This window comes from Lontra canadensis, unplaced genomic scaffold (genome assembly GCF_010015895.1).
Source record: "Lontra canadensis isolate GAN:19392208 unplaced genomic scaffold, GSC_riverotter_1.0 scaffold1, whole genome shotgun sequence".
Taxonomy (NCBI): Eukaryota; Metazoa; Chordata; class Mammalia; order Carnivora; family Mustelidae; genus Lontra; species Lontra canadensis.
In genome coordinates, this window is record NW_022630995.1 from 54,254,263 (window position 1) to 54,281,330 (window position 27,068).

The following is a 27,068-nucleotide window of genomic DNA, read 5'->3' on the forward strand; positions in this document are numbered from 1 at the left end:
AAACTGAGAATTTAAATAATATATTTTAAAATAAGCCAGTTAATATTAGCATCAATATTTTAGTATTTCTCTTTTATAAAACCAAAAAAAGAGAAGAGTTGGGCTTACTTTACTTGTTTGCAAAAGTAGAAGACTGACACTTCTCACTCTTACATAGTCTTCAACCCCAGTGGCCATCTGGGACTCAAGGGAGCCTTGAGGCTGGGTGGTGATGCACATTTCCCACCCTGGATTTCTGGTGACCATGGGGCTGCTTCAGTTTTGGTTTCTTTACTTCAGCTACCTTTTAACGCTATTGTATTCTAAACCACTGCTGTTTTGGATTTGGTGCTTGCCATAGCCATGCCTGGTCCTCATGGATAGACATGGGTAATACCCATGGTTGAGCGTGGTTGAGAGGAGTCAAGGGTTTGTGTAATACCTGGCAGCCAAATGTACCTGCAATGATAACTAAATTTCATCTCAGTCAGATTAGATAAGCACATGAATCCAGGGCTAAGTCATGCCTTTTGGATCCCACATTCTGATAAACACAAGAGTTCTGTTGTTCCTCTGTTTCGCCTTCTGAGTCACTGAAAGAAATCTAATTCTAGTTTCCCTTCACGAGCCAGTGGTTCCACCTCTCCATCTTCCCTGACAAAAGAGCTCCTGGACATGGATACCCAGAGGAACCTGTTTACTCACTATTCCTGCCTGATTTTCTTTAATTCTAACAAATAAAACAGATATGCATGCCCATATCCATTCCCTTTCTATAATCCACTTGAGACATAACATCCTCTTTCATGTCAAATTTCTAAAATATTAAAAATTGGGGCACCTGGTTGGCTTTGTCGGTTATGTGTCTAACTCTTGATTTTGTCTCAAGTTGTGATCTCAGGGTTGTGAGATTAAGCCCTACATCAGGCTCTATGCTCAGAGGGGGAGTCTGCTTGAGATTGTGATTTTCTCTTTGACCCTCTGCCCCACCACCACACACACATTCTAAAATAAACATACCTTTTAAAAATAATAAAATATTAAAATTAACTCCAATAAACAGGTTTCTTATCAAATGCTTAGTCCTAAAAAAAGAAAAAAGTAGAGGGATCCCATTCATGGGTAATTTGTTCACCTAGATACAAAAGAAAAGAGGAGAGCTTTGTCCTAAATCTGCACAAGTACAATTTTTTGACTGGTTGTAGTACCAGGTGGTAAGCAAATATTTTACCCATGAACAGTCTCTTTTATTGGTCTTGTTCCTTAACTCAAATACATCCCACATCCACTCAAGTCACTGAACTGACAGAAGCATTACAATGTAACAATTAAGCCAGCTGTGGAGGCAGGCTCCCTCCTGTTTAAATCTCTGTTCTCCCACTTAGTAGCTTGGTGACATTTTTTTTTTTTTTCAGTGTTCCAAGATTCATTGTTTATGCACCACACCCAGTGCTCCATGCAATACGTGCCCTCCTTAATATTCACCATCGGGTTCACCCATCTCTCCATGCCCCCTCCCTTCCAAAACCCTTAGTTTGTTTCTCAGAATCCACAGTCTCTCGTGCTTTGTCTCCCCCTCTGATTTCCCCCAATTCACTTTTCCTTTCCTTCTCCTAATGTCCTCCATGTTGACATTTTTGACATATTCTTACCCCTCCCTCTCTCTGGTGACTATTTTCCTCATCTGTAACATGGGGATAATAGCACCTACCTCATCAACTGATAAAATCATTGCTGAGTGCCCTAAAGTGATTATTAACATTGAGAAAATACTGTAACATCTTACTTAGTTCACATAACACAGCCAAAAAAGCTAGTTAGACTACTACTGAGTATACAGTAATACAGAATACCAGAGCCACACCAGAAAGCACAAAAAGTTGATTTATTATTTCTGACAATTGCATAGTAACCTTTAATTTATTCCTAGCATCACAAATCTAAAAGACACCTTTGCTCAATTAAAAACATATACTCTGAAAATTAACTAGGTAGTTTTTAAACATTTAATGATTTATAGAATATCTTAGAAATCTTTGCCAGGCTAGAGATTAGCTTTACCTTTATAAATCTCCACACAAAATCAACAAATCAAGGCAATCAAATTTTCTTTTGTTCAACATTTTTAAATACCACGCTTTGTTTCCTTTGAAAGATTTTCATCCATCCATTCAAAAATATTTTGAGGCTCAACTGCCCATTCAAGACAGAATGAGAGAATTTTAGAAAATCTGAACTAAGCACTGTTTTGACTGAACTGAAGCAAGAATTCTATCAGGGTCCTTGTGGGCCTCCCAGTCATGCCCTTCCGCAGATATGGAACCTCATCTTTGTTGGTCATCACACCTGCTATATCTAAATGTGCCCACTTAGGATGAGTCACAAATTCTTTCAGGAATGCTGCAGCTGTACATGCTCCTGCAGACCTAAAGAGAAAGACAAAAATCATTTTTTAACCCCATGTAACGTTCACTGAACACTTCCATTAAGACTTTCTATTCTCACTAAGTAGCTTCTATGACCAGAAAGCAAAAGTCAAGTTTATGAGATTAAGAGCGTAACCCAAAACCACTTTCAGAATATTTATTTTCAGACATAGCTTTAAGCAATAAAGGATCAATTGTAGATTCCTCTTTCCCATAGTAATGAATTCACCTGTTTTTCATTTTTCTTTCCCTTATGATTTGTTTAAAATGACTTTTGGCCATAAAAACCTGCAAAATTTTGAGCACCAGATGGAAAATACCTTGAAAATTAAAGACATTTGAAATTAGGGCTTATGAGCACTGTATCAAAAGGAAATTGGCTACACTTTCTGTGAAAGGGCATAAAATTTAAAGTGGTCATTTTGGTAACCAGTGATTGTAAAAATGTACTTTTATAGCTCCTTTTACATACCTATATTTTCCAATGTTATTAACATCAGCAAGTTGGCAATCTACAACTTGTCTTGTATAATGTTCAAACAGAGGCATCCTCCAGACACGGTCCCCTGTTTCAATACTGGCCTGAAGCAGAAATAGTTACAATAGTTGGAGACTGCAAGAAGCAAGCTCTGGTTAAATTCACAGCACTAAAGTATTCAATGCTGGAAAGCCAGAACTGTTCTGACCTCCAAAACAGGGAACTATGCAAGCGGGTTCAGAAACATTTCAGTTAATCTAAAGATTTACTAAAGAATTATAAATGAAACCAGGGATATTATAAAACACTCCACAAATCTGTAGGGCATTTGCCAAAATCACCAATTCTTATGGATGACAATTTACAGTAAGATGGTATTCAGCAGTACATCGACTTTATGGGATTGATTATGGGGAAATGGCCTTTGTGATACTTGTCAGCTCAGAGTGCTAAGGAATACAAGTCTGAAACTGCATCACTGAAGACCAGAGCCCAAGACCAGGTGACCTTATGTATTCGCATTATCATACACACACTCATTAACATCAATCAGTTACTGAATCTTGACAGAGCACCACTAGGTGTTGGGGCTACACAGAAATTTAATATCTGAGCCATCAGAAGGCCCAGAGGCTGGTAAAGGAAACAGATACACAGACTGTTTTAATATACTGTGGTCAGAGAGAAGACCCAAAAGTGAAAAGTCAGGAAGCAGCAACAGAAGCCGTTATTTGGAGTCATGAGTAAACAGCAGCTGGAGCAGCCCCAGTGTTGAAAGCAGCTGCCTCTGGGAAGATAAGACTGTAGACTGTTGTAGACTGCTGACTGGTAATGTTCATGCACACAGAACTTTGATTTTTTTTTTTAAAGCTTAAATTTTAAAAAATCAGCACTGTAGGTGCTTAATAAAGAGGGACACTGAATGCATGACAGTCCAGAGGAGAGTCCCCTGCCCAGCCTGCACAGAGACAACTGAGCTGAATGTCACAAGGGGTAGGCATGAAGGGTAAATTTAGGACCATAAACTAACATCAAAGATGTATTCAAGGACATTCTGGATTTGTCTCTCACTGGCAGGTAGTAAGCTCCTGGAGGTACCAGAGGGAGCTGTCTCATTACCAGGCAGATACACAGGGTCTGGAGCTTAGGAAAGAGATGGGAGCAAGCAGCAGAGAGGTGCTAGCTGAAGCCACTGGGCTTCCCCATGAAGAAGGTGGTGGTGGGGAGGCAGGGAGAAGAGAATGTGGTCTAGGGCCGAACACCCACCAAAGGGGAAGATGAAGGAAAAACTGGCAGAGGCAGCTAAAACAGAAACCAGTGAAGAAGTGAACCAGAGTGATGATCACAGCAGACTGCGGCGCCACCAAGAGACTGGAGTTGCAGGCTGCCTCCAGCCAGGCTAAAGTAAGGCTGAGTTGGGTGAGCTGGGGAAAGCCGCAGGCAGTGGGTAAAGGAACTGGGGAGGGGGTGATAGGAGCTTGCTGTCTGGAAGAGGTAGGCTCACTATGAACAGTGTGCAGAAGGCATAGAGCATAGCAGTCAGAAGACGTCCTTATCACCGCCCACAAATGGATCAGGACAAGCCCTACTTATTCACAACAAGCATTCACTAAAGGTCATCCCTTCCTTGACAAAGCTGTTCTCATAACATTTTCTACCGCAGGGAGTCTGCACAATGGCCGTAGTTCTGTGAGTCACTTTCACATCATTCTGAGGCCACAGGAGGAGAGGAGAAATGTGGTATCTATCATTTCGGAACATTTATAGAGAAACCAAAACACACTGAATAGAGTGTATGGTATTTTCAATTCAAAGGCAAATCTATGACATAAAAATCACTTTAACACAGGGGTAATAAAACAGTAAAAATTATTATTCTACTACAACAATTCAATCATATGTCATTTTAGTCTCTACCTATTATTCTTACCTCAAATAGTTTGTTCCACAGCCAGGACGAATTGGTAAAGACCCCAGTGGCACCAGACCCCAAGGCTATGTCCATGGCACCTGCAAGACACAAGGCTTCAGGTCAGTGTTCAGTCTCTCCAGGCATGATGGGTTTCTCTGCTGCTGAAACCAAAACTTCACCCTGTAATTTGATTTTAGTATCTGCTTCACTTTCAAAACTAGAGAAGCTTCAGAAATCCTTAATGTATTTAATATCTTCCTACTTTCGCAACTAGAATTCAACTTCAATTATTAAGGAAAATGTAAAAAAGGAAACAATACCAAATATCATCAGTAACCTCATCCTCAGCATAACCATTACATGTTTTTAATATTTCCTTCCATATTTTTTCTGAACTTTTAAAAAACATAATTAAGACCATACTGTTCATGTCCAAGTATGTGTTCTTCCTCTTATGCTTCCTCTTTTAGAAACAAATGTTACAAAGTAGTTTTAATGATCTTAAAAGTCCATCGGGTAGAGGTTATCAAAATTCACTCCCTATGGGACATTTAGGCATCTCTAATTCCTCAATATTTTTAATCACATCTGTAAATACCTGCTATTAAGATTCTCTGCCACTTTTTCTTTTTTTGGGAAAAAAGTATTATTATTTTATTGTAACATATTTGTTACATCTGCATTTCCTTCTCCAACAAAGGTGCCTCCATTGGTTGACTTCTCTTTTTATATTTATGTATGTTTTTTAAAGATTTTATTTATTTATTTGCGAGTAAGAGAGCATGAGAGAGAGCACAAGCAGGGGGGAGGGGCAGAGGGAGAAGGAAAAGGATACTCCCCACTGAGCAAGGAGCCTAATGCGGGACTCAATCCCCAGGCCCCTGGGATCATGACTTGAGCTGAAGGCAGTTGCTTAGCCAACTGAGCCACCCAGGCGCCCCTATATTAATATACCTTTAAAAATCAAGTTAAAAATCCAGACTTCCAGGTTCTTTGCAGGCACACGTTCCTGAATGTCAACCACAATTAGGTGCTGCAGCTCAGCAACTCCTCTAGTTCTGGTACCAGCTCCTAACAGTTTCCTTTGTTACTCCCCTGGCCCTGAGCAAGCTCTGGGGCAGGGATCATGTTTGATTCCTAAGTATGTGCTGAGGGCCTAGCACTCTGGAGCTCAGTATTTATGCAAAAGGAAAAGCAAACCCCACTATCTTTCAGTAATAGGACACTCCAGGAACCTCAGAGGAGACACCACAGAAGATGAGGGAAACTTTATAGTTTTCACAAGTCATGTCCAGGTTGCTTTTTTTTTTTTTTTTTAAGATTTTATTTATTTGACAGAGTGAGTGAGAGAAGGAACACAAACACGGGGAGCTGAAGCAGGAGAAGTAGGGTCCCCGCTGAGCAAGGAGTCCGATGCAGGGCCTGATCCCAGGACCCTAGGATCACAACCTGAGCCGAAGGCAGACACCCAACAACTGAGCCACCCAGGCACCCCTCCAGCTTGCTCCTTAATCCTTAAGTATAGCTTTGCATGGTGGCTTCTCATGCACTGCTTATTAGTATCTCCCACAACAAAAATGGATAGTTGAAAATACAATTATATACACTGTTTTGTAGACTTTTTTTAACAATAAACAAAACTTCCCATATCCTCCCATTTCTTTGAAATTGGCATCACAGGTTGTAGGACATGCAGTGAGTGATCCCCTAGATTTGCATGTCTGTGGGTAAATATTTGCACACATCTCTGGCTAAAGGAATACAGCACAGAGCCATCATTTCATTTTGTTTATCTTGGCTAACCCCACCAGCCACACACACACCACAATTACACAGACTCTCCAGGGAAGGGAGCAACACGTAAGAAATCCATTCCTGTGTGTCACGAGGGCACTGAATTGTATATTTTCTCCAAAAGTCACAAGAAAATTACATTAATAGTTGGTTAATCATAAGGGATGTCAAACCGTTGATCATTTAAAACAAAAAGCAGTGACCCATTTGTAAAACCCTGTGATTCTGCATGACATTTGGGCAGCTCTGTCTGTCTGGTCATTTGTTCCTTAAGGTTTTGTTACTCTCTACCTCCCAATCCTCTCTCAAGCCTATCCACGTTCTCCCTACTGCTAGTGCTACCATCATCATCCACAAACTGGACTGCAGTAATAATGGTCTTAAAAATCAACAACATAAACTTCTGGGAATTTCCAAATACACATGAAGAAAACAGTGTAATAAATGCAGATACCTATTAATCAGCATCAGCAATTACCAACTCCTGGGCAAACCTGTTCCATCTACACCCCCTGCCTGACAGATTATTTTGGAGCCATCTGCACATACTGTAACATTTGTCTGTAACATACACTCATGCGTCTACATACACACTCACGCATCTACATGAGTCAACAAGCACACTGCTCACTGCCTAGCTGGCCTGCCAGTCCCCTCAGGCCCTTCTCCAGGGTATTCTGCACACTGCCAGCACCGGCCCTTTCTCAGCACAAACATGATCTTACTGCCCCCATAGCTTCCTGCTGCACTTAAGCTCAGGACAAACCCCAGAAACACGTCAAAGCCAAGCTGGGGTCCGGTGCCTCCTAATGCTGGCCTTGTGTGCCCACCCCAGTCACACTGTGCTCTTCCCAGTCCCGTTTGCCATTATCCTCACATGCCCCTAAGTGAAGGGCACCCTCCTCTGAGATGCTCTTCCTTCCCTCCTCCACCCAGCGATGCTTCCTCTTTCAGATCCCAGCTCAGAAGCAGTTCTCAGCAAGATGCCCCATCTTCAAGTAAGAATGTGATATCCTCTACTAAAGCAGTAGATGTAAATATTTCATATGATTCCAATTGAGATCAAGGCTCTAAAGCTGATTTCACTACATTCTTTAGAAAATGCTCTATTTTCTACATACAATGACAGAACTGCTACCATCACCAATTTCAGAATTACCAATAGCAGGGACCTACTTTCCATATTCTTTTCCAAGGCCCATATGGAGCCAACGGTGCTAACTGATCAAGTTACCAGAATTGTTATAGTCCCACAGAAGAATCAAAGCTCCAAGGAAGGTGCTGATGTCACCACTCTTTTTTGATCCTAAATCACAACGATGCATGAGGAAAATGAAAACAGGCAGCACTACTGAATGGCCATCCCCTGAAAAAGCCACAGCTCCTACGGTGTGGTACAGGCCTGCCTTTTCAAGGACAGTGAACACTGGTTTCATGTCTGCCAGGCCAGGGCCATCACCCTGTTTCATCTCATCTCATCTGCACAGAAACTCCACCTGTCAGTAAGGCATTATTACACCCTTTTTTACGGATGAGACAACTTTGACCTTGTCCAAAATCACATGCTATTATCTTGGCTAACATGTTTATCTTGTTGGTCTTGCAAGACCAACTTAAGATCAGGGCCTCCATCTCTAAAGACTGCGTACTTCCTCCCACCATGAACCTGGGGTTGCGAAGTGTTTCTTATTCTCCCCTTTGATCACAGCAATTAGAACTCAGAAGGGGCTCTGTGAGTGTGTGGGGAACTTCAGCCAGGCCAACGCCCGGGCAGTGTAAAGGCTCACCCATCAGCTTGCTCTTAATAACCTGGGGCCAACTTTCCCACCCTCAGACTAGGGGGAAAAAAAAAAAAAGGGGAAGGGAAGGGGGCTATGATTTCTTATTTACAGAAAGGGTATACTACCACCCATTTCACCACTGCCCCCCAACCACCGGTCTCAGCACCCCCAACCTCCAGCTCCCCTTTGCTAGATCGAGCAGGGAGAAAGACGACCACAAAAATACTGTAATGCTGGCTTAAAAAAAAAAAAAAAGGACTCCTAGCAAATCTATGCACTCTTGTTAGAGCCCCATAAAAGGGAAAACATGAATTGATTTCTGCTATAATAAAGGCTCACATGAGCAGAGGACAAATTAAACCCAAAAGATTTTTTTTAAAAATCTGAATTTTAATCTTAAAAGAGGCAGAGACAGAAACAGAATGAACCCCGGAAAGAGAACTGTTAGATGAAAGACTACTACTGTTTGCCACCTGCAGCAAAGCAATGCCTATTGTCATCCCTTAGGGAATGAGTTCAGGACTCACAGGCCCAGTGGGCTACTAGCCTTCCTTTAGCCAATGTCTGCCACACGCAGGGGCGGAGTTAAAGAGGCTTCCTAAAAACTCCTCCCGAACTCCACTACTCTGCTAGGGTAACACGGGCTCCTAGATACAGTGCTGCAAGGGGGGTCAGGTAACTTGCCCATGGCTGAAGGGCTGTAAGAGGCCCAGAAGGCGACAGCGAGCTGATCTGGACATTATGCCTCACTGCCTCTGTTAAAGGAGGACCTTCCCACCCCTCCACCATGTTTTTGTTTCTTTATAACAAGTACAGAAAGTTCAGAAAACTCAGCTAACATCAGATACACTGTGATTAATACAAAGAGCTCCTGATTTGGGGATCTATCACTAATATCTTCAGATCTGTGTCCAACAGCACTCATACCACAAAACACCTCAAGTCATTTGCAGAGGGGACTCTGGATGGGCTGAGGTAACCTGCTTGTTATTTTTTTGGAGTTGCAGCCTGGAATATTTTAAAACAACAAACCTAATGTTTAGAACAGCAGACAGCTGCAGAACAATTCCCCTGGTGAAAGATATTTGAGTGCAGGTAGAACAAGCCAACTTTCAGAAAAATCATGCCTTGAGTTACGGTGCGCACCCTACGCCAATGACTGTGGCTTTTTTCAAACAAAAGCAGAAAAAGCACGCGTCTGACCTGTCAAGGTGGCGGCATTTATGATGATCTTTGGGTTAAAGGTGTGTGCATAACAAAGGGCATCAGCCAGAATAAGCCTCCCCTCGGCATCGGTGTTATCAACCTGAGAAGAGAAGGGTCGAAAGAGTCAGGGTAAGAAAACACATGTCTACAATATCAACACAAGATACAACACTTCAAGTTAAAAGTGAGGAAAGCCAACGGGATACTTGCCAGCGTACCAAAAACATATGTATACGTCAATTAGAATAGGAATCTATTTAATCTGAAGAGCAAATATAATTTAATAATCCCTGTACACGGAGCTGATGCCCAAACGCTCGTGACTTTGGAAGCAGAAATAAATAGAAAATGTCCAGCCCATTGTACCAACAAGTATCTAGCAGGACCAAAGGAAAGGTTCAGAATTTTCTGAAGACACAGAGGCTAAAGAGTTTGGAAGGTTACAGTGAGGTGGTAGTCCAGCTCTCCAAACAGGAAAAACCCTTGCAACTTCAGCACCTTTGTAAAGTTTAAAGTAGGCTCCACACCCAGCATGGAGCCCAACGTGCGGCTGAACTTCATGACCCTGAGATCAAGACCTGAGCTGAGATCCAGAGTCCCTTCTTTTTTTTTTTTTTTTTTAAAGATTTTATTTATTTATTTGAGAGAGAGCATGAGCAAGGGGAAGGTCAGAGGGAGAAGCAGACTCCCCATGGAGCTGGGAGCCCGATGCGGGACTCGATCCTGGGATTCCGGGATCATGACCTGAGCCGAAGGCAGTCGTCCAACCAACTAAGCCACCCAGGCGTCCCAAGAATCCCTTCTTTTAAACAGTGGCCAGGCATTAGGGGCAGTGTGTGCACGCATGCAGGTGCCCCAGCAGAAGACCCTGCAGCCACATCCCTGGAGGTATGGAGTCCATGACTCAGGATGGTGTGCTCCACCCGAACACCAAAAGGGAAGAAGTTAATCATGCATGGCACAGGTCTAGCTCTAGAAAACTGCTCATACTCATCCTGTCTGGCCATGCTGTGCAAGGCTTGCTGCAGATTTGTGGTAATTTGTGTGCATGGTTTACAGGAGGAAGAGTAAGATAGAGAAAATACTTTTAAAATTCCCATGAAGAAATACTTCTGACTTTGTATGAACTCCCTGCAATGAAGATACCACCCTCCCCTAAATGGAGCCCATGCTCCACTTCCATTCAAGGTGTGCTTATGTGGTGACTGGAAGTTCCTCTAGGATCACCAGAATGGGCAGAGCTATGTCTGGCATTCACACACCTGTATGGTCTTCCCGTTCTTGGCTTTGACGACATCCCCAGGCTTGTTCGCTCTACCACTGGGCATATTTTCACAAAGAGGGGCCAAACCTATTGGAAAACCATATATGAAGGAACATGGAATGTGCTGGGTCCACACTCAACACCCAACAGACCCAGGCCACTGGTGGGCCATCAGAAGTATGCCACAGACACCCAAGTTATCAAATGTAGCATCACCAAGGACATCGTGTGCACCAGCCACAGGAAATGCATGTGTTTAACCAAAGAGTCTAGCCAAATAATCCAAATTGTGGACCATCACAAGACAAGCCTGAACTCTTCAAAACTGCCAATATCATGAAGGAAGAAAAGGGCAGGAAAAACATTCCGGATTAAAAAAAAATAGGGACCTGGAAACCACATAAATGTGTGATCTTTAACTGGCTCTTAGGTTTCAAAAATAAAAACGAGTGTGTTTGTGTGTGTGTGTACACAAAATGAACATTTTTGTAGACAACTGGGAAGTCTGAATTAGAAGACTATCAATCCCTGGGAATGATAATGGTATGGTCATTACACAGGATGTCCTTGTTCTTAGCAGACAGACACATGCTGAAGCATTCGGGAGTGACATGGCATGTCTGCAACTTACTTTTGCAAAACAAGACTAGGATATTGGCAGGGAAGGGGGAGGGTGCATGTGAGACAGACCTAACGGACGTGACACAGTTGAAGTCATTAACCAAAGCCTCCCCCCATCCCCACACTCCTCTGAAACATGGCAAACTCCCAGCATTGTGTCTGGCATCTGGAGCTCCACGAAGAGCTGCTGCGGACCGAACGCTTTTTCTGTCTCACGCATTTTCCGCACATCCTGCCTCGTAATCAGCCACAACCCCTATGAGACAATCACTGCATATGCCAGCAATGCCCTTCCACCCTGACTACTGAGCATTTTTCACTGGAGTAAATCACAGACTTGACATTATGTGCCCCTGCCTGCTAAATGCTTTTTGCAGAAGTACCAAAAAATCAATTCTAGCTATGGCCCGTGACTGCGAAACACATTTAACTCAATCAGTTCAGATAAGACAACACTTAGCTCAACAGGTCCTGCTTGATGAAAACCACTGCTTGGTCTTTTCAGGTTAGAGGAAACCATGTCTGCTGTCTGTTCTGTCAGACTCCCCAGGGCACCCCCTTTGCCCCCTCACCTATGATGTTAACGGGCAGGTTCAGCTTGGCAGCAGACACGATGGCCGAACAGATTGTGGCAGCTCCTCCCATGTCTGCCCTCATGAGGTCCATATTTGCAGAGGCCTTGATGGAGATACCACCACTGTGGGAGAAAAGGACAGTGTGCAACATCAGTGGCAACAGAGAGGACCCAAATCACTTCCTTAAGAGCGAATATATAAACAGAGGCACTATCTCCCTTGCAAAGGAAATTCAAATTTCTTAATTGAGAATCCGAATGATTTCAACATTTTAAAAGAGGATATTGCAAACTTTGCAAAAATATAAATGGGTCTCTTAGCTCATTTTATTTCTTTTTGAATGAAATGTAAGTCGTGTCAGTGGAAATATTACTATATCATGCGATCTGTGCTGCTCAAATCCCATCTCTGTATTTGCCCATTAACTCCTGACACCCACATACTCGTTTTTGCAGCAAATTTTATGAATTGATCAACTTATTGAACCTGAGGGTCACAAACTGTTAGGGAAGCAAAGCCAACAAGCTCAGTAGACTGGAAGGATCCCCTTCAAGCTATGGGACAGAGGGACACCCCTAAGGTGTGCTTCATCCTGCCGATGGCAAAATACAACCTGAATCAGGCAGACGCACAACGAAGATGCTCACCCAGGGGCGGCCGGGTGGCTCAGTGGGTTAGACACCTGCCTTCAGCTCAGGTCATGATCCTAAGGTCCTGGGATCAAGTCCCCCACTGGGCTCCCTGTTCAGCGGGGAGCCTACTTCTCCCTCTCTCCCCCTGCACCCTTGCTCATGCTCTAACAAGCCCTCTCAAATAAATAACTTCTTTTAAAAAAAGAATGAACCAAAGAAAAAAGATGCTCACCCAAAGCCTTAAAGACAGTGCTCAAGTGTGAGAGCTCTGAAGGGTTTTAGTTTTAGCAAAAACCCAAACTACTCCCCCAAACAGGCTTCTTTAACTACCTAGTGACTTCTCTGCTTCCAGTCTATAAGAGTGCAGAAACCACTTGCTTCATGGGCTGGGCTTGGGGCCCGGGCTCCAACTGTTGGGTTCTGAGACCTGCTGCCAACCTGCCCTTGTGACTCCAGAGTCTACTCCCTGCACGGAGGTCTGCTTTCCTTAGGGATTAAGTCCTGATTCTCATTCACCTCAGAAGCCCCTGATCATGGGATGGCTGTCAATTACACCTAGAATTAAAGATGACCCACTGGCTCAGAATAAGGAAAGAAACACACTCTTGGTTCAAGAAGTCCACAGAGAACCCCAAGGGGGCGGGGGGGCAGGGAACACACCAGTACATGAGGTCATTCTGTCTACTCACTCTTACTCTCCCTGAGCAGGACTATGGTTCAAAGTAACCGCCAATCAAAGAGCAGCAGTTATCACTGCGCACCTTTTAGATCCCTCTCAAATCCATACATTTCTTTTCTACTGCATCCATCCTGGTGAGGCCACCATCACATCACTGGGGTGTTTGCCATGGCTGCTGTAAATCAGGTCTACCTGTATCAGTCTTACCCCCCTCATTTTATTCCTCACACAACTACCTTTTTTACCAAAATAAAAAATTCCTACCTCAACAAACATCCTGGTAGCCTTTATGTGTGTTATGTGTGTGTGTGTGTGTGTGTGTGTGTGTGTGCGCGTGCACATGTGTGTGCATGTGAAAAATCGTAAGCTAATTCTAAAACTGGTATGTAAATGCAAAGGATGCAGCTAACGTAATTTTGAAAAAAGAACAGCAAAGCTGGAGAACCCATATATCACTACGTATCAAGACAAAGCTGTACTCATTAGACACTTGGTCGCAAGGTCCTGGGGGAAGGACAGAGAGACCAGAGTTAGGCCCACAATAATATGGCCAACTGATTTAACAATGGTGCAAGGTAGTTCAACGGAGAAAGGACAGTCTTTTAAACAAAGTTTTGCAACAAATACACATCCATATGGAAAGAACAAAAAAAAAAAAAACCACAATGCTTTCAACAGCATGCACAAAAAATCAAAATGGATCAGAGCTTTAAATGTTAAAACCCTAACACTTACAGAAGAAATGGGCTTTCCTTAGCTAGAAACCCTTCAGTTACTTCAATTATTCTTAGAGCAAAGTCCAAAATTCAACTGGGCCCAGAACCACCCAGCTCTGCCCACCTCTCCAGCCACGATGTGCTTCCTTCCCTGCTACTCTCTGCTAGAGCCACTCTCCCATCTCTCAGGGCCAGGAGTTCCCTCGTCCTTCCCACCTTGCAGCCTCCACCAAGCTCTTCCCTGCCCTACTCCCTGCTGCACTAACTCCTCCTACCATTCCCACTTTTTTTTTTTTTTTAAGATTTTTATTTATTTATTTGGCAGAGAGAGAACACAAGAAGGCAGAGCAACAGGCAGAGGGAGACGTAGGCTCGACTCCAGGACCCTGGGATTACGCCCTGAGCTGAAGACAGCTGCTTAACCGACTAAGCCACCCAGGCACCCCTACCATTCCCATCTTCAGCTTAACCTGTAACTCCTTTAAAGAAGCTTTCTCTAAACCCAAAGACTAAGTCAGGTTTCCTTGCTAAATTATTCTCATAGCACAAATTCAAGTATGGATTAGTATTAACCATAAGTTTCATACTGAGCATTAATGCTGCACCAAGATATTAGCTCCAGGGCGCCTGGGTGGCTCAGTGGGTTAAAGCCTCTGCTTTCGGCTCAGGTCATGATCCCAGGGTCCTGGGATCGAGCCCCGCATCGGGTTCTCTGCTCGGCAGGGAGCCTGCTTCCCTTCCTCTCTCTCTGCCCGCCTCTCTGCCTACTTTGATCTCTGTCAAATAAATGAATAAAATCTTAAAAAAAAAAAAATAGCTCCAGACAGTATAAAATCTTCACAATTAGCAATTTGACAGACACGTAAGTCTTATGTCTATGATTGCCTACGGATGTAACTTAAAAATCAATATGCATAATGTGAACAATATGAGCTTGAATCTTTTAGTGATGGGCTACAGAATGATTGTTTGGAGACCAATGCTTTGAAAGAGCGAAGGTGGACCTCTGGGTGGAAGACAGAGGAGGCTAACATAAGGAAGACACTGTTGGCCTCCAGCTCTGCCCGGGCTGGGTCTCACAGCACCTGCAAGCAAGCATTCCTGGGAGGACTGCACTCATTCACATTTCAGGCAGAGCATCTGAATGGGTGCACACGTGTACTGGGGACACCCAGATTTTATGGATCCGTACAAGCATTTTCCAAAGTAGTTTCCATAGACCATGAGTCCCAAGAGAACTAAATTCCCTCCAAAAGGATGCCTAGAAAACACTATATTCTGTGCCCTGAGAAGTCCTGTAGTTAAAAAACAAACAAAAAAACCCCACAACAAATAGCTCAGGTGTTTTATCTACTTTAGTTTTTGCCCAAGTAATCCTTTTTAACCCTCATGCTTAATTAGCGGCCAGTGCCTCCCACGGGAAATAGGGACCTACACCACCTCCTCCACCTCAGCTTCTCCTTGTTTGGAATAACCAGTTCTCAATTCTAAAATATACTTATGGTTCAGTAAGATTAATGAGAGCTAGGCTGGTCGGCTAAAGCAAGCAATCTGAAGCAAGCAAAGGGGCAATGCCATGATCCAAACAGCTGTCTCCCATTATCCACATGAAGGAGCTTTAATATCCATACAGGAAAGTCAAGGTGTACAGTGGAAAGATCTTAAGTCATTTTCAAGACATGAGTTTGACATCCGACTCTATGTATGAGTTATGGGGCTCTGAGCAAATTACTGCACCTCTCCAAGCCATGCTTTCCTTACCTGTAGAAGGTCTGCCTAACTCCCAGGAGTAAGATCAAGGATAACACATGTAAGATGCCCAATAGACTGTCTGAGACACAATAAGCATTTTACAAATGGCAGCTTAATATATTTAAAGTAACATATAAGCCTGGACCAGACACCATGCTTGTGAAGCAAACTTTAAATAAACGATACAAGTACATACAGCAGCGAATTCACCAAATGCAAAGCACAGAGACATAAAGAGGTACCTGTCAAAGGTAATTCCCTTCCCAACGAACACCAGGGGTGCTTCGCTTGCATTGGGGCTGCCTTTGTAGTGAATTTCCAAGAAGACTGGAGGCTCATCAGATCCTTTGGCCACACTCAGGAATGATCCCATTTCCTGTTCCTCAATCCAAGATTTGGGTCTATGGGGCAGAAGAAGAGAAAAATCAACATGTTTGGTTATCTCTATTTCAAAATAACTTAGAAATTCTTATGTAAAACTCTTAAAATGTATACACGTGTTAATGCTTCAATTATCACATCCTACTTGCTTTCTGTATATTCTTGGGCCACTTGATTCTGAGCCTGTTTCCTCATCTAAAAAACGAGGCTGGGGCACCTGGGTGGCTCAGTCGGTTAAGTGTCGCAGCCGGCGCGACAAATCGACCAGGAACGTGAGGGTAAGAGGATGAAGAAAAGAACTCGAGAAGCAGAGAGATGGGGGCAGAAGGAGCACTGAGGAGGATGTCCAACAGTGCTAAGTTTATTGAAAGCATTAAGGCCATATATATAGTGATATTATCATAGGAGAAGCACTACACCTGTGTCTAGTTAAACAACCATGAGTTCCCATAATAAGTTTCACAACTGACTATAAGCAGACCTCGTGATGCCAAATGGCTGATGCCAGTACAATTGTTCTGTATTGATACAGCAAATCTGAAAGTAATTTATGGGCTGTACTAGGGCAGCAAGGACCAGCCACGAACTTATGACCCCAACTGAATTGTTCTCATTTGTTTAGCAAGCGTGTGGGAAGTCACGTAGGCGAGCACACAACACATAGCACAGACCCTTTCTCAGTGCTACTCGACTTTATCGACCTAAGGCTTTTGTTTGGCTATTCAGCCTTTAAAGAAGGCACAAGTCAGGGCCTGGTTTGGTCCTCATCTTAAGCCTTAACGTGGCCTCCCACAGTTAAGCCTCTGCCTTCAGCTCAGGTCATGACCCCAGAGTCCTGGGATTGAGTCCCATGTCTAGCTCCCAGCTCAGCGGGGAGCCTGCTTCTCCCTCTCCCCACTGCTTGTGCTTTCTTGGTATCTCTCTCCCTTGCTCTCTCAAATAAATAAAATATTAAAACAAACAAACAAAAAACCCAAAAAACGAGGTCAATGATAGATCTGTCAAAAGACAAGCCACCGAATTACCAAGAGAATTCACCTATAACGTACAATACAATGTCAGGTAACAGGACAGAGTCAGTAAGTATTGCTTGATTTGTTCCCCCTAATCTATTGATCTCTATCTAAAGATTTCATGTTAGATAAAGTTAGCAAAGCTTTGAGACCATAAAGGATGCAATTTCTGGGTGCAGTGCTTTATTTTTTGTATTTCTAAAAATGATTCAAAAAACCAACCGATAAAAACAAAACAAAAACAAAAACAAAAAAATCCGACAAAGCTACAGTCCAATGACTGGACTAAAGCATCACAATTCTTTGCGGTTTCAGAGTTGCTGGAATTTGACCTTTTCAACACTGTCATACTACTTCTCACGGCTTCAACTGCAGTCTGATGTCTGCTTGAAGTGGGAAAACCAGTAATTACTTAACAAACACAGGATCACCAGGGGTGATCCCAATGGGGCAGCGTGTAATGCTACCCAGGAAACAGATGCCGTATCACTATTCCTGGTAGGTGAGGGGTACAAAGGTCTTTGTATTGAATTCTGGCCACAAGAACTAGGCCAGGAGAGAAATCCTACACTCCCAACAGGCAAAGCAGAAAAACACCACACCAAGGAGCGTTCCTCCTACACTTGCCCAACCATTTATTACAACTATTAAATGTGAAAGGTATGTATATGTATGCTATTATCCCTGTGTTAAGCCACAAATATTACTTCAGGGAGAGAAGAACATAAAAACAGAAGGGATGACAATGAAAACACCACTTCAAAAGCAGCAGGGTTGTATAACGTCGGTATTTTAACCACAAACTCCCAGTACTTGATGTACTTTATGAAAGCCCTGGTCTTTTGAAAGTCCCGTCTGTACTTCTCTGACTTAGAGCCACCTACACTAGAGCAGATTTGGTGCAGCTTTCTCTGTTTAATGGTTAAACCCTGCCTGCCTGACCTGCCTCATCCCTGCCTGAACCTTCCCTTGGCTGGCTCACAAGCCCTGGCAGTTTCCCAAGGGGCCACTGCACACGAGCTTCTGCATCTGAAATGCCCCATCCAACTCTCTTTCCATGGCTAACCTCTGTGCAATCTCTCAGACTCTGCTTAGGCCCCATTTTCGTTGGCAAGCCTTTCTGGCTCTCCCAGAACCCTCCTAGACTAGGATCCTCTGCATACCCCTTTTCTCTGCCTATTCCTGCTTATAAGCTCCTCCTTGCTTTGAGGGCAAAGACCACCACCCCCAACCTTTATATGCCAAACACTCAGGCACACACAGGAAGTGCCCTCACAGGTGTGTAACCACACAGTCACTGTTTGCTAACATAAAACAGCTCTGGTGTCTCCTCAAATAAGAACAGTCTTTGCCAAAACACCTTTATAGAGACTAAAGCTTACCACAGGTTAAATATGTGCCAGCCATTCCAAAAGTGTCATCAAGCTCTAAGTCCTTTGTTTTCTACAGATTACACATTTTTATTCACTCTGTTGAGACCACAGGGATTTTCCTAAAAAATGTGAACTGTGGTCACAATTAAGCACTGAAGAAACCTTTTAAGTGCAAGCTCCCTTGAGATACAACATTGGACATAAAGAACTATTTAGGTAAAGCAAGTATCTGTTGATTCTTTTTAATCCTAAATCCCCCAATGCTCAGACCTGGTTTGCATTAGGGTTATGGGGAGACCGCCGGAGGATAAAGGAAATGGAGGGGAAGGCATTTACATCCCCCAGCCCAGCTGCTGACAATGACCACTCAGGCCTGCTGGAGAACACCAGCTCTGGTACTGAATCTGGGAGTCTACAAGACACAGATTCTCATTTCATACCAACTTATGAATGCTGTGTTCTTTATTTCTGTCAGAAAGAGAAAAAACAGAAGGATCTCACCCAAAGGAAACAGGATACATAAATTCCTCAACAAACAAAACAGAGTTACCATTTGATCCAACAATTCAACTTCTAAGTACACACACTAGAGACACGAGAGTATGTTCACACAAAAAACATACACTAACACTCACAGCCCTATTACTCAAGGTATCCAATCGGTAGAAACAACCCAACGTACACCAACTGATGACTGCAAGCTGGGGGTGGGGGTGAGGGACAAGACAGAAACAAAGAGTGCCTCCTAATGGGTACAAAGTTCTCTTTGGGGTAATGAAAACGTTCTAAAATTGACTGAAGTAATGGTAGCACAACTCTGTGAATATAGTAAAAATCGGTAAGTGCCCCCCTTTATGTGGTATTTATACTGTATGCTTTGTGAATTGTATTTCAAGAAAGCTGTTACAAACACACACACACACACACACACACACACAGTATATACTGTGAAGTCAAGGTGCTCGTTCAAAGGCATGAAAAGAACCTCAAATTGAGCCCTTATCCTAGCTTGTCTGTGGCTGCCAATGGGTCATCTTATCTTCCTGGTCTTGAGTCACTCCTCTGAATACTGAGGGTGCTGGACTTTTAGGAACTCCAATACTCCTACCTGTAACACCCTGAGTCTATGACAGGACCCTTCATTACCTGATGTGGACCTCTGTTTTACTACTAGCACTTCTGAGATTCTTCTCAATAATTTCAGCAAATTTAGTTGGCGTCATCTCATTGGCTGGAGTCTCCATCAAGTGGCGTGCCAAGTTCTGCCCAGAAGCAAAGAGGACACCCTTCTGCCAGGCCTCCTGGTCCCCACTGGTGGAAGAAAGCAGAAGATCACTGTCAGACAACCTCTCAAGATACTGTGTTGCAACTAGGAGGGCTCTTACCCTACAAAAACAAAAGGAGAAGACCCCAAGTGCAAAATGGACACACGGGACCTGGATCTTTCTCTGCTCTGACACAGGGTAACAGGTCCCAAGAGCTAGAAAACAAGGCCCTGGCTGAGCCAAGTTAGAGGAGGGAAGCATTTCACATTTCATGTGCATGAAAAAGGGTAGATTGATGGGTCTCCAAAGTCCTAACTCTAACACACAAACCCAAGGAAGAGGTTTCCATCTTTCCAACAGTCCACTGTGTCCTCCTTCACTGCAGCAGGGTTGAGGCAGCCCCCAGTGCTTGTATGGAGCAAACACACTCAACAGTCCCGAAGTGAAAGTGAAGGCCTTTCTGCTTTCTTTTTGCCCAGGTCAGGGCTCTGAACACAAGTCCACCAAAGGGCAAGGACCAGCTTGCAAAGAAAAGATACAGGCACGCATGTCATGATCTCGGCTCTTCTTAGGCACAACAGGAATTAATTTGCCATGTGCTGCACACTTGACAGTGTCTTTCAATCATAAAAGCCCTATGACATTGGCATTGCAGCTCTACTGAACAAATGAAGGAAGTGAAACAGAGATTTTAGTCATTCGCTGAGGTTACCCAGCTAGCAAGTAGGAGAGTCAGGATTCAAAGCCAGGCTGAATGGTAGCAGAGCTCTCATTTCAAACTACCCTCTCACAGCTGCCAAACCCCAGACTGTATCAAGACCCCACTGTCCTCATAGCATCATCTCCTGAAGGTCCCACCTCTGTCTATCCCTGACGGCAGAGGCTTTATCTCCTAGAACCCAGGACAGATAGGGCTGCAATGTAGTAGGTACTCAGTAAGGCTGCTGAAAAATGACTCTCCTCACAAGACCATGAGGGCAAGGACCCTAAGAGCCCTCTATCTGTGTATCTTGGCATTTGACACAGTGCCAGCAGATGCTGGCTAAATGGAAATTATTCATAACAACACTTGCTGGGACCTGTCACCTCATTCCTCCCTCTTCAGAGAGTCGACTTTGTTTGGCTTCCCAGTAACCAGCAAGCATGTAAGGGCCTAGGAAGCCATGGGTTGAAACCTGCACCTGGTGAAAGCCAGGAGCAGAGCATAGGGACAGTCACCACACTTGTAAAACGGCTGAGGTGATGGGGCCAGTCCCAGACAAGCTGTGTGATGTGCCCACAGTGAGAAGCAGGCAGCTCCTAACCAAACGCCCCACTATCTGAATGTCCGGAAATGCAAGCCTGATCTTGGTTTTGTTCCAGCACCTTCCATGGAGCTTCGCAGATACGACAACCTTCTTCTTCTGCTTTAGGTCATCATACTCGTAGAGACCAAGCACCGCTCCTTCCGCAGCTGCCTGGGCATCTCCACAGGGATCCACCTCCACAGAAGAGATTTCCAGATCTTGAACCTGCCTGCACCCCGCTTCAGAAGGACAGAGAAAAAACAGAAAAAATGGAGTCAGTCAGAGGCAACCCAATAGCAGAAGCAGAGGCATGGTAGTGGGCTGAGAAAATAAGAGATCTGGGGTTCCAATCCCACTGGCACTTGACCTCTCTGAGCGTCCTTCTGTGAAGTGAGCCTGTGTCCACACACAGGTAGTGGGAGGACAGACTCACAGATAGAAGGGCTGGCCCGGCCCCTCGTAGAACGGGCCCTCAGAAGCGGCTGCTATTACTGTACAACTTCTGAAACACCAGAATCTCCTGACAAAGCTTTCCAGTCACCAAGAGCGGGCCAGATTAAAAATGGGAGAGGAATGATGACACTGAAATTATGTCCACAGAACTGAGTAAAGTCCATTAATAACAAAGCATTTTATGAAGATCAGATCAGCAAAAAAAAGTCCCAAATAAAAGTTATGAATGAATCACTCAACATGAACTTTGAAAGCAGATTTAACAAGGAGAGATGCTATCCACGGGGCCAAAGATCAATCAAGCTAATGATCACTGCCTCAGCAATGTCTCTCAAAGCATCTCTGACCAGTCTCTGTGGTAAAGGCCTCATTCTGCTGCTCAGCCCCTAAGTGACTCAGTGGCATCTACCTCAACGTGTAAACCATGCACATGGCAAACTGGGACAGACACCTACCTCTGGTAAGGAGCAAGAAACAAGCACCCCACACTTTGCCCCCATTTCTTTTAATTTTAAGTAAGAGGTTTCTACATCATTTAAGCCAAGCAACACCAGGTTTGTATTACAAAAGGGAAAAAAATCCACCATAACTTTCTGGTAAAAGAGAGCTCTAAGGTCTATAATGCAGGAGGCAGTAAGTAAATGGTCGCAAAACCTCCAAACACAAGCTATGGAAATATCAAAACTAAAATTTCAAAAGCTGACCTTCTGTATCTACATTAAGGCCAGGCATACATGTAAGGGAAACTGAGTATTTGCTCAGGTGAGTGTTTTCCCTGAATGTGGTGGAAGGTGGTGACGGATATAAGCACCAAGTGAGCGGAAAGAGACTATCTTAAAGAGGACATCCTCGAGACTCTCCATCAACCTTGAACTTCGGAAGTGCAATCACCTGCAACAGCGACTCTGATGTTTTCTTTGCCTTCATGCCAGTTTTCCTGGTCATCGACTCCAGCTGCCTTTCTGCCGAGGCCGACCACCACCACGCTGGGGAAGTCCTGTTCAGCACACGCACAAGATCAACCCCTTCATGTGTTTACAACATCCATTTCCAGCAGGGAAGGGTCTGGGAGCTCCCACACAATTACCTTCACCTCCTCATAGGAACCTCCCCATGAAATTTGGTTATTCTGTTCTATTTTACCCTGTATTCTTGGTAAAACTGTACCATTTGCGGGTTTAGATATTTATTTATTTATTTAACAGACAGAGATCACAAGTAGGCAGAGAAGCAGGCAGAGAGAGGGGAAAGCAGGCTCCCCGCTCAGCAGACAGCCCAATGCGGGGCTCGATCCCAAGACCCTGAGATCATGACCTAAGCCAAAGGCAGAGGCTTTAACCCACTGAGCCACCCAGGTGCCCCCTATTTGTGCGTTTAAAAGGTAGAGTAAGGATAATCTTGCAAATAATTCTATGTAAGCCTGTGCCACAAATATGGAAACTGAACAAAGAAAGCTCACAGACTGCAATGCAATGCTTCTTAACAGCCAACTGTCTCTTCACAATCTTAAGTAATATTTGTGGGTTAACACAGGGATAAAAGCATACACACAATCAGATACAAAAATTTTCTGAATGACTGTGCAGTCACAGTACTTGGCACTCAGGAGGGGCTCACCAAGGCTTTGCCAAATAAAAATTTATCCTCATCTCATACCTCATGCAGACCATAAAAGGTTCGGGTTTTGCCTGCTTTCAGAGGAGGTCCAGATCTAAAACAAGAGGAAATTTTTGTTTCAAAAACTAGTTGTCTCTGCTCCTTTGGAAAGTGACATATATGTACCTTTCACGTTATTACAATACTCTGCTGCTTCTGTGAATTTGCTGCATTTATGTTTTTATCAAAATACAGATTTTTTCAGATGCAGCACTTCTAATTCTAGCTCAAGAATCATTTAGGAAATTTCCACATGGGATTTAGTACATACTTCTTTGAAAACAACTACAGAAAGCAATGCCTTGGGTGGGTAATGTGTGGCTACAGAGGGGGAACAGAGCACTGGATGAAGGCTAGCCCCGAATCTCCCATCTTTCGTAACGGCCAAGCTGACAGCAGTGTTCAGCAGGCAGGCTCTTGGGTGCGTGGGGGGTTCTGTACAGATGGGATAATGGGCAATTTCCAAACAAAACAGGTGGCAAAGAATAATTATAGCCAAAAGACTGGATGCCCTGATGCCACAGCTGACAGTTATCTGTAGGAAGGCCAGGCTGTACTGTCCTCTAACAGGGGATTTTGGATTAATGAATTAATTACTGTCTACTGGTGAAGGACTGGGAATTGAGAAGGAATGCACATTCTATTACTCTGGTATTAGACAATTACTGTAATTATCAGACTGTATTCCAACAGGTTATCTATAATCCAAATAATATATACTTGCAGTGGCTTTATGCTGACACTTCCCCTTCTGCCAAATGTGGCCAACAGCTCAGAAGGTGCTGGAAACTCCAATTTTTCTGTACTTCCTCTAAATTATAGCTAATCTGAGTACTCTCAGTAGCAGCCCCCCCCCCCAGATTTACTGAATTAGAATCTGTAGTCTAACTATACCCTCAAGGGATTCACTTGGGAGACTCTGAAAGTCAAGGCACACCAAGAATGGAGCTGTACCATAAACTGTTTTGAACTAGTCCAGGGACTAGGATGAGTGTGGGATGAGGAAATCTGTACTTTCCAGATCTTTCTGGGTCGGTCTCTCACAATCTGTTTCTGATTTGAAGTGGCCTGACTTCCCAGAATTGCAGACTCACCCCTACTGAAAGGCAAAGTACCAAAGTGCATTCCAGGGGCAAATACTTTCACTTCCACTGAGAAGATAATGGCCAACTGACTTCCGTTCATTTTTACGTACTAACAATAAAGCACTGAAAAAAAATTCTCTTTCGATTTCAGGGCATTTTAAAACCTGGAGCTCATAGGTGAATACTTACATGTTCAAAATTTCTCTCAACTTTCCAGACACCAATTTATCGAAATTCTCTCCTGCACTCGTAAACTGTGGCACATCATCTTCTTTGTCTTTACTATATATTCCTAAAACAAGACCCTGAGAAAGAATAAACAAGAAAAAATAAGTATAATTAGAGATCGCCGGGAGACTCAGAGTTCCCCACGTTCCAGAAGCAGCAAATAATTCCACCCAAACTGTGTTCCCCTCAAGGACAAAGCCAAAAAAGAAGCAGGTGCTGGGCAGTCAGCTACACTTACATCCTGCCTTAAGCAAGACTCCCAAGTAGTACCTGTCCTGGGTCTTCATGGTGCCTCCCAAGAAAGGGCTTTCACAGCATAAAGGGTTTCCTTTACTTCCAAACAAAGAAGGGCAGAAAGGTGTTTTGTTTAAGAAAACAAGTCTGTTTTTAACCAAGTTAGACCACAAGGGGATTCAGAACATGCCACCCCAAAATATGCCACTTCTTACCTAAAAGCAGGTGAAAAAATTGCCTGTAAGAAAGGTGCTCTCCCTGTACTAAGACGAGAACATTCTTATCCCCAGAGACTGGGAATTAGCACCAAAATGGACCCACACAAACAAACCTACTAAAATAATCCTTAACTTCCATTAATCTCCCCTCTCCATACTTCAGTCACTGTCACAAAATTTCCTGCCCCAGCCCAACCCCCCCTGTCTCGTCACATCCCAACAACTGCTCATTCTGTTTAAAAAGGTATACAGGCTATCAGGCCTCGAGGCTTATGGGTGGGTCTTCATTCTCCTTTCGAAGATTCCCATGTCCATGTAAAAATATCAAACAAATTTTGTATACTTTTCCCTGCTAACCTGTCATACATCCCTTTAATTCCCAGGTCCAGCCACAGAAGCCTGCTGAGTAGAAGGAAGTTTTCCATTCCCTACAATCTCCAAATGCAAATCTCAGGTATTCTGGGATGCCACCACAGTAAAGCCAATAGCTGCACTTGCCAATACAAATATGCACTCTGGCCAATTCCTAGGCTGAAAGAAGGATGCATCTTCACAGAGAGGCAGCAGGGGCAGGAGTAGAGCCCTGTGCCCAGCATTTAGCAGCTTATCCTGTCACGCCTCAAACAACTGAAAGAAGGAAGTCAACCTGGGAATCACTATTTGTCTTTGCACAGCAATTTTTAACTTTAAAATGTTTTCTGCCTTACAGCCACGCTGTGAGGTGGAAAGAACACGTACTCTTCTTCCCACAGACTAAGAGAGAGAAGAAACCTGGTCTGATCTACTAGCCCATGTCCACCAGAACTGAGCAAGAATCTTGATTCCTTCTCTGACAATCTCACCACCTTTCCACAAAATCACACTGGTACTTGGAGCAAACTGTTCTTTCTCTTCTTCATCAAAAAGATAATTTTTCTTTGGTGTAAATTTTCCAGATTCTAATTTTCCTAAGATTGCCCATTGCCTGGAATTCGGTAGAACCAAGTGGGGAACTAGGGACACAGGACCCAGCTGTCACCTGGAAAGGATGTTGCACAGTATTGGAAAGAACACAGGACAAGGCATCTGGTCCCCCTGCCACCTGCGATACTGCTGGAGGCCTGAGCTCAGTCCCTATCTAGAATATTCCTTGCCAGACAGAGCCATTTTCTTCTGGTCGGTCCTTAAGCGTGATACCCAAGCTTGTGGCTTCTTCCACGAACCATTCACCTTTCCAGATCCTCCACATCCCAATAGGGACCTTCATAATTTTTTTTAGTTCAATTAGATGGAAAACGCTTTTCTCCTGCAAGACGCTCTCCTTCTAATTTCACAAAGATATGGGTCCCAGTGCAAAGCCCTTTTCCCTAGAGAAACGCTATTTTTCCTCTAGAAACTCGGGCAATTAATTTAGTTCCGGAGGAGCTGTTGTCCTGACATTCCATTTCAGGGGAGACTGCGTGGGGGGGGGGGGTGAGTGGAGTCCGAGACCGGCCGACTCTGGGACCTTAGAGGACGTTGCACCTCACCGAACGCGTGCTCTGTCCTAGCTACGGTGGCAACACCACCGGCACTGTCCTTTCCTGGGGCACAGCGCGGGCTAAACAAAACAAGGACTCAGGACACCGCACAGAGTGCGAGCTCAGGACACGGTGGCCGCAGGTATCACTCTCTCTCGGCCGGAGTTCGGAACCTAGCTCTCTCCGCCGCGCCGCGCCGCACCCCCCCCGCCCAAGCAAAGGATGGAAGAACGGACACCCTCGGCAAACAGCTTGGGGGATGGGCAGCCCAACGCCACCTGCCCGGGCCAAAGCCCAGCTCGGCAATGCCAGGGAACTTTTGAGCCGGGTTTTCGAACTTGGCGCAGAAGCCAGACACCGCGGTCTCGACTACCCCTCGAAGCTCCGGTCGCCCGGAGCGGGACTCCTGTGACAGCCTCTCACCTTCGTCATGTCTGCGGCGGCGAGACCCCGTGCCCAGAAATGCTTCACGCCCAGACGTCGGAGGAAGACTCGCCCGGCAGCCGGAAGGGGCAGCAAGAACATCTTCCCAGCTCAGCCCCTGCGCCGCCCTCCAGCGAGC

At 44.3% G+C, this 27,068-nt stretch overlaps 1 protein-coding gene across 1 annotated transcript; it reads right to left on the minus strand.

Annotated features, from left to right (window-relative positions):
* Positions 1–1,846: 1,846 nt before the first annotated feature.
* Positions 1,847–27,068, minus strand: LAP3 (leucine aminopeptidase 3). Its single transcript, XM_032854481.1, has 13 exons — positions 26,930–27,068; positions 24,517–24,632; positions 23,243–23,297; positions 22,478–22,583; positions 21,213–21,372; positions 19,729–19,893; positions 16,058–16,216; positions 12,034–12,158; positions 10,839–10,927; positions 9,574–9,676; positions 4,814–4,893; positions 2,878–2,987; positions 1,847–2,405 (listed from the first exon to the last, which is right to left on the minus strand). The coding sequence occupies exons 1-13, from the start codon at positions 27,029–27,031 to the stop codon at positions 2,216–2,218; spliced, it is 1,560 nt and encodes a 519-aa protein (XP_032710372.1). The 5' UTR covers positions 27,032–27,068; the 3' UTR covers positions 1,847–2,215.

Coding starts and splice junctions, on each gene's coding strand:
- LAP3 (XM_032854481.1), bottom strand. CDS start 27,031: ATGTTCTTGCTGCCCCTTCCGGCTGCCGGGCGAGTCTTCCTCCGACGT. Junction 24,633..26,929: donor CCGCCGCAGACATGACGAAG/GTGAGAGGCTGT, acceptor ATTCTTTCTCAG/GGTCTTGTTTTAGGAATATA. Junction 19,894..21,212: donor TCTGCGAAGCTCCATGGAAG/GTGCTGGAACAA, acceptor TTCTTCCACCAG/TGGGGACCAGGAGGCCTGGC.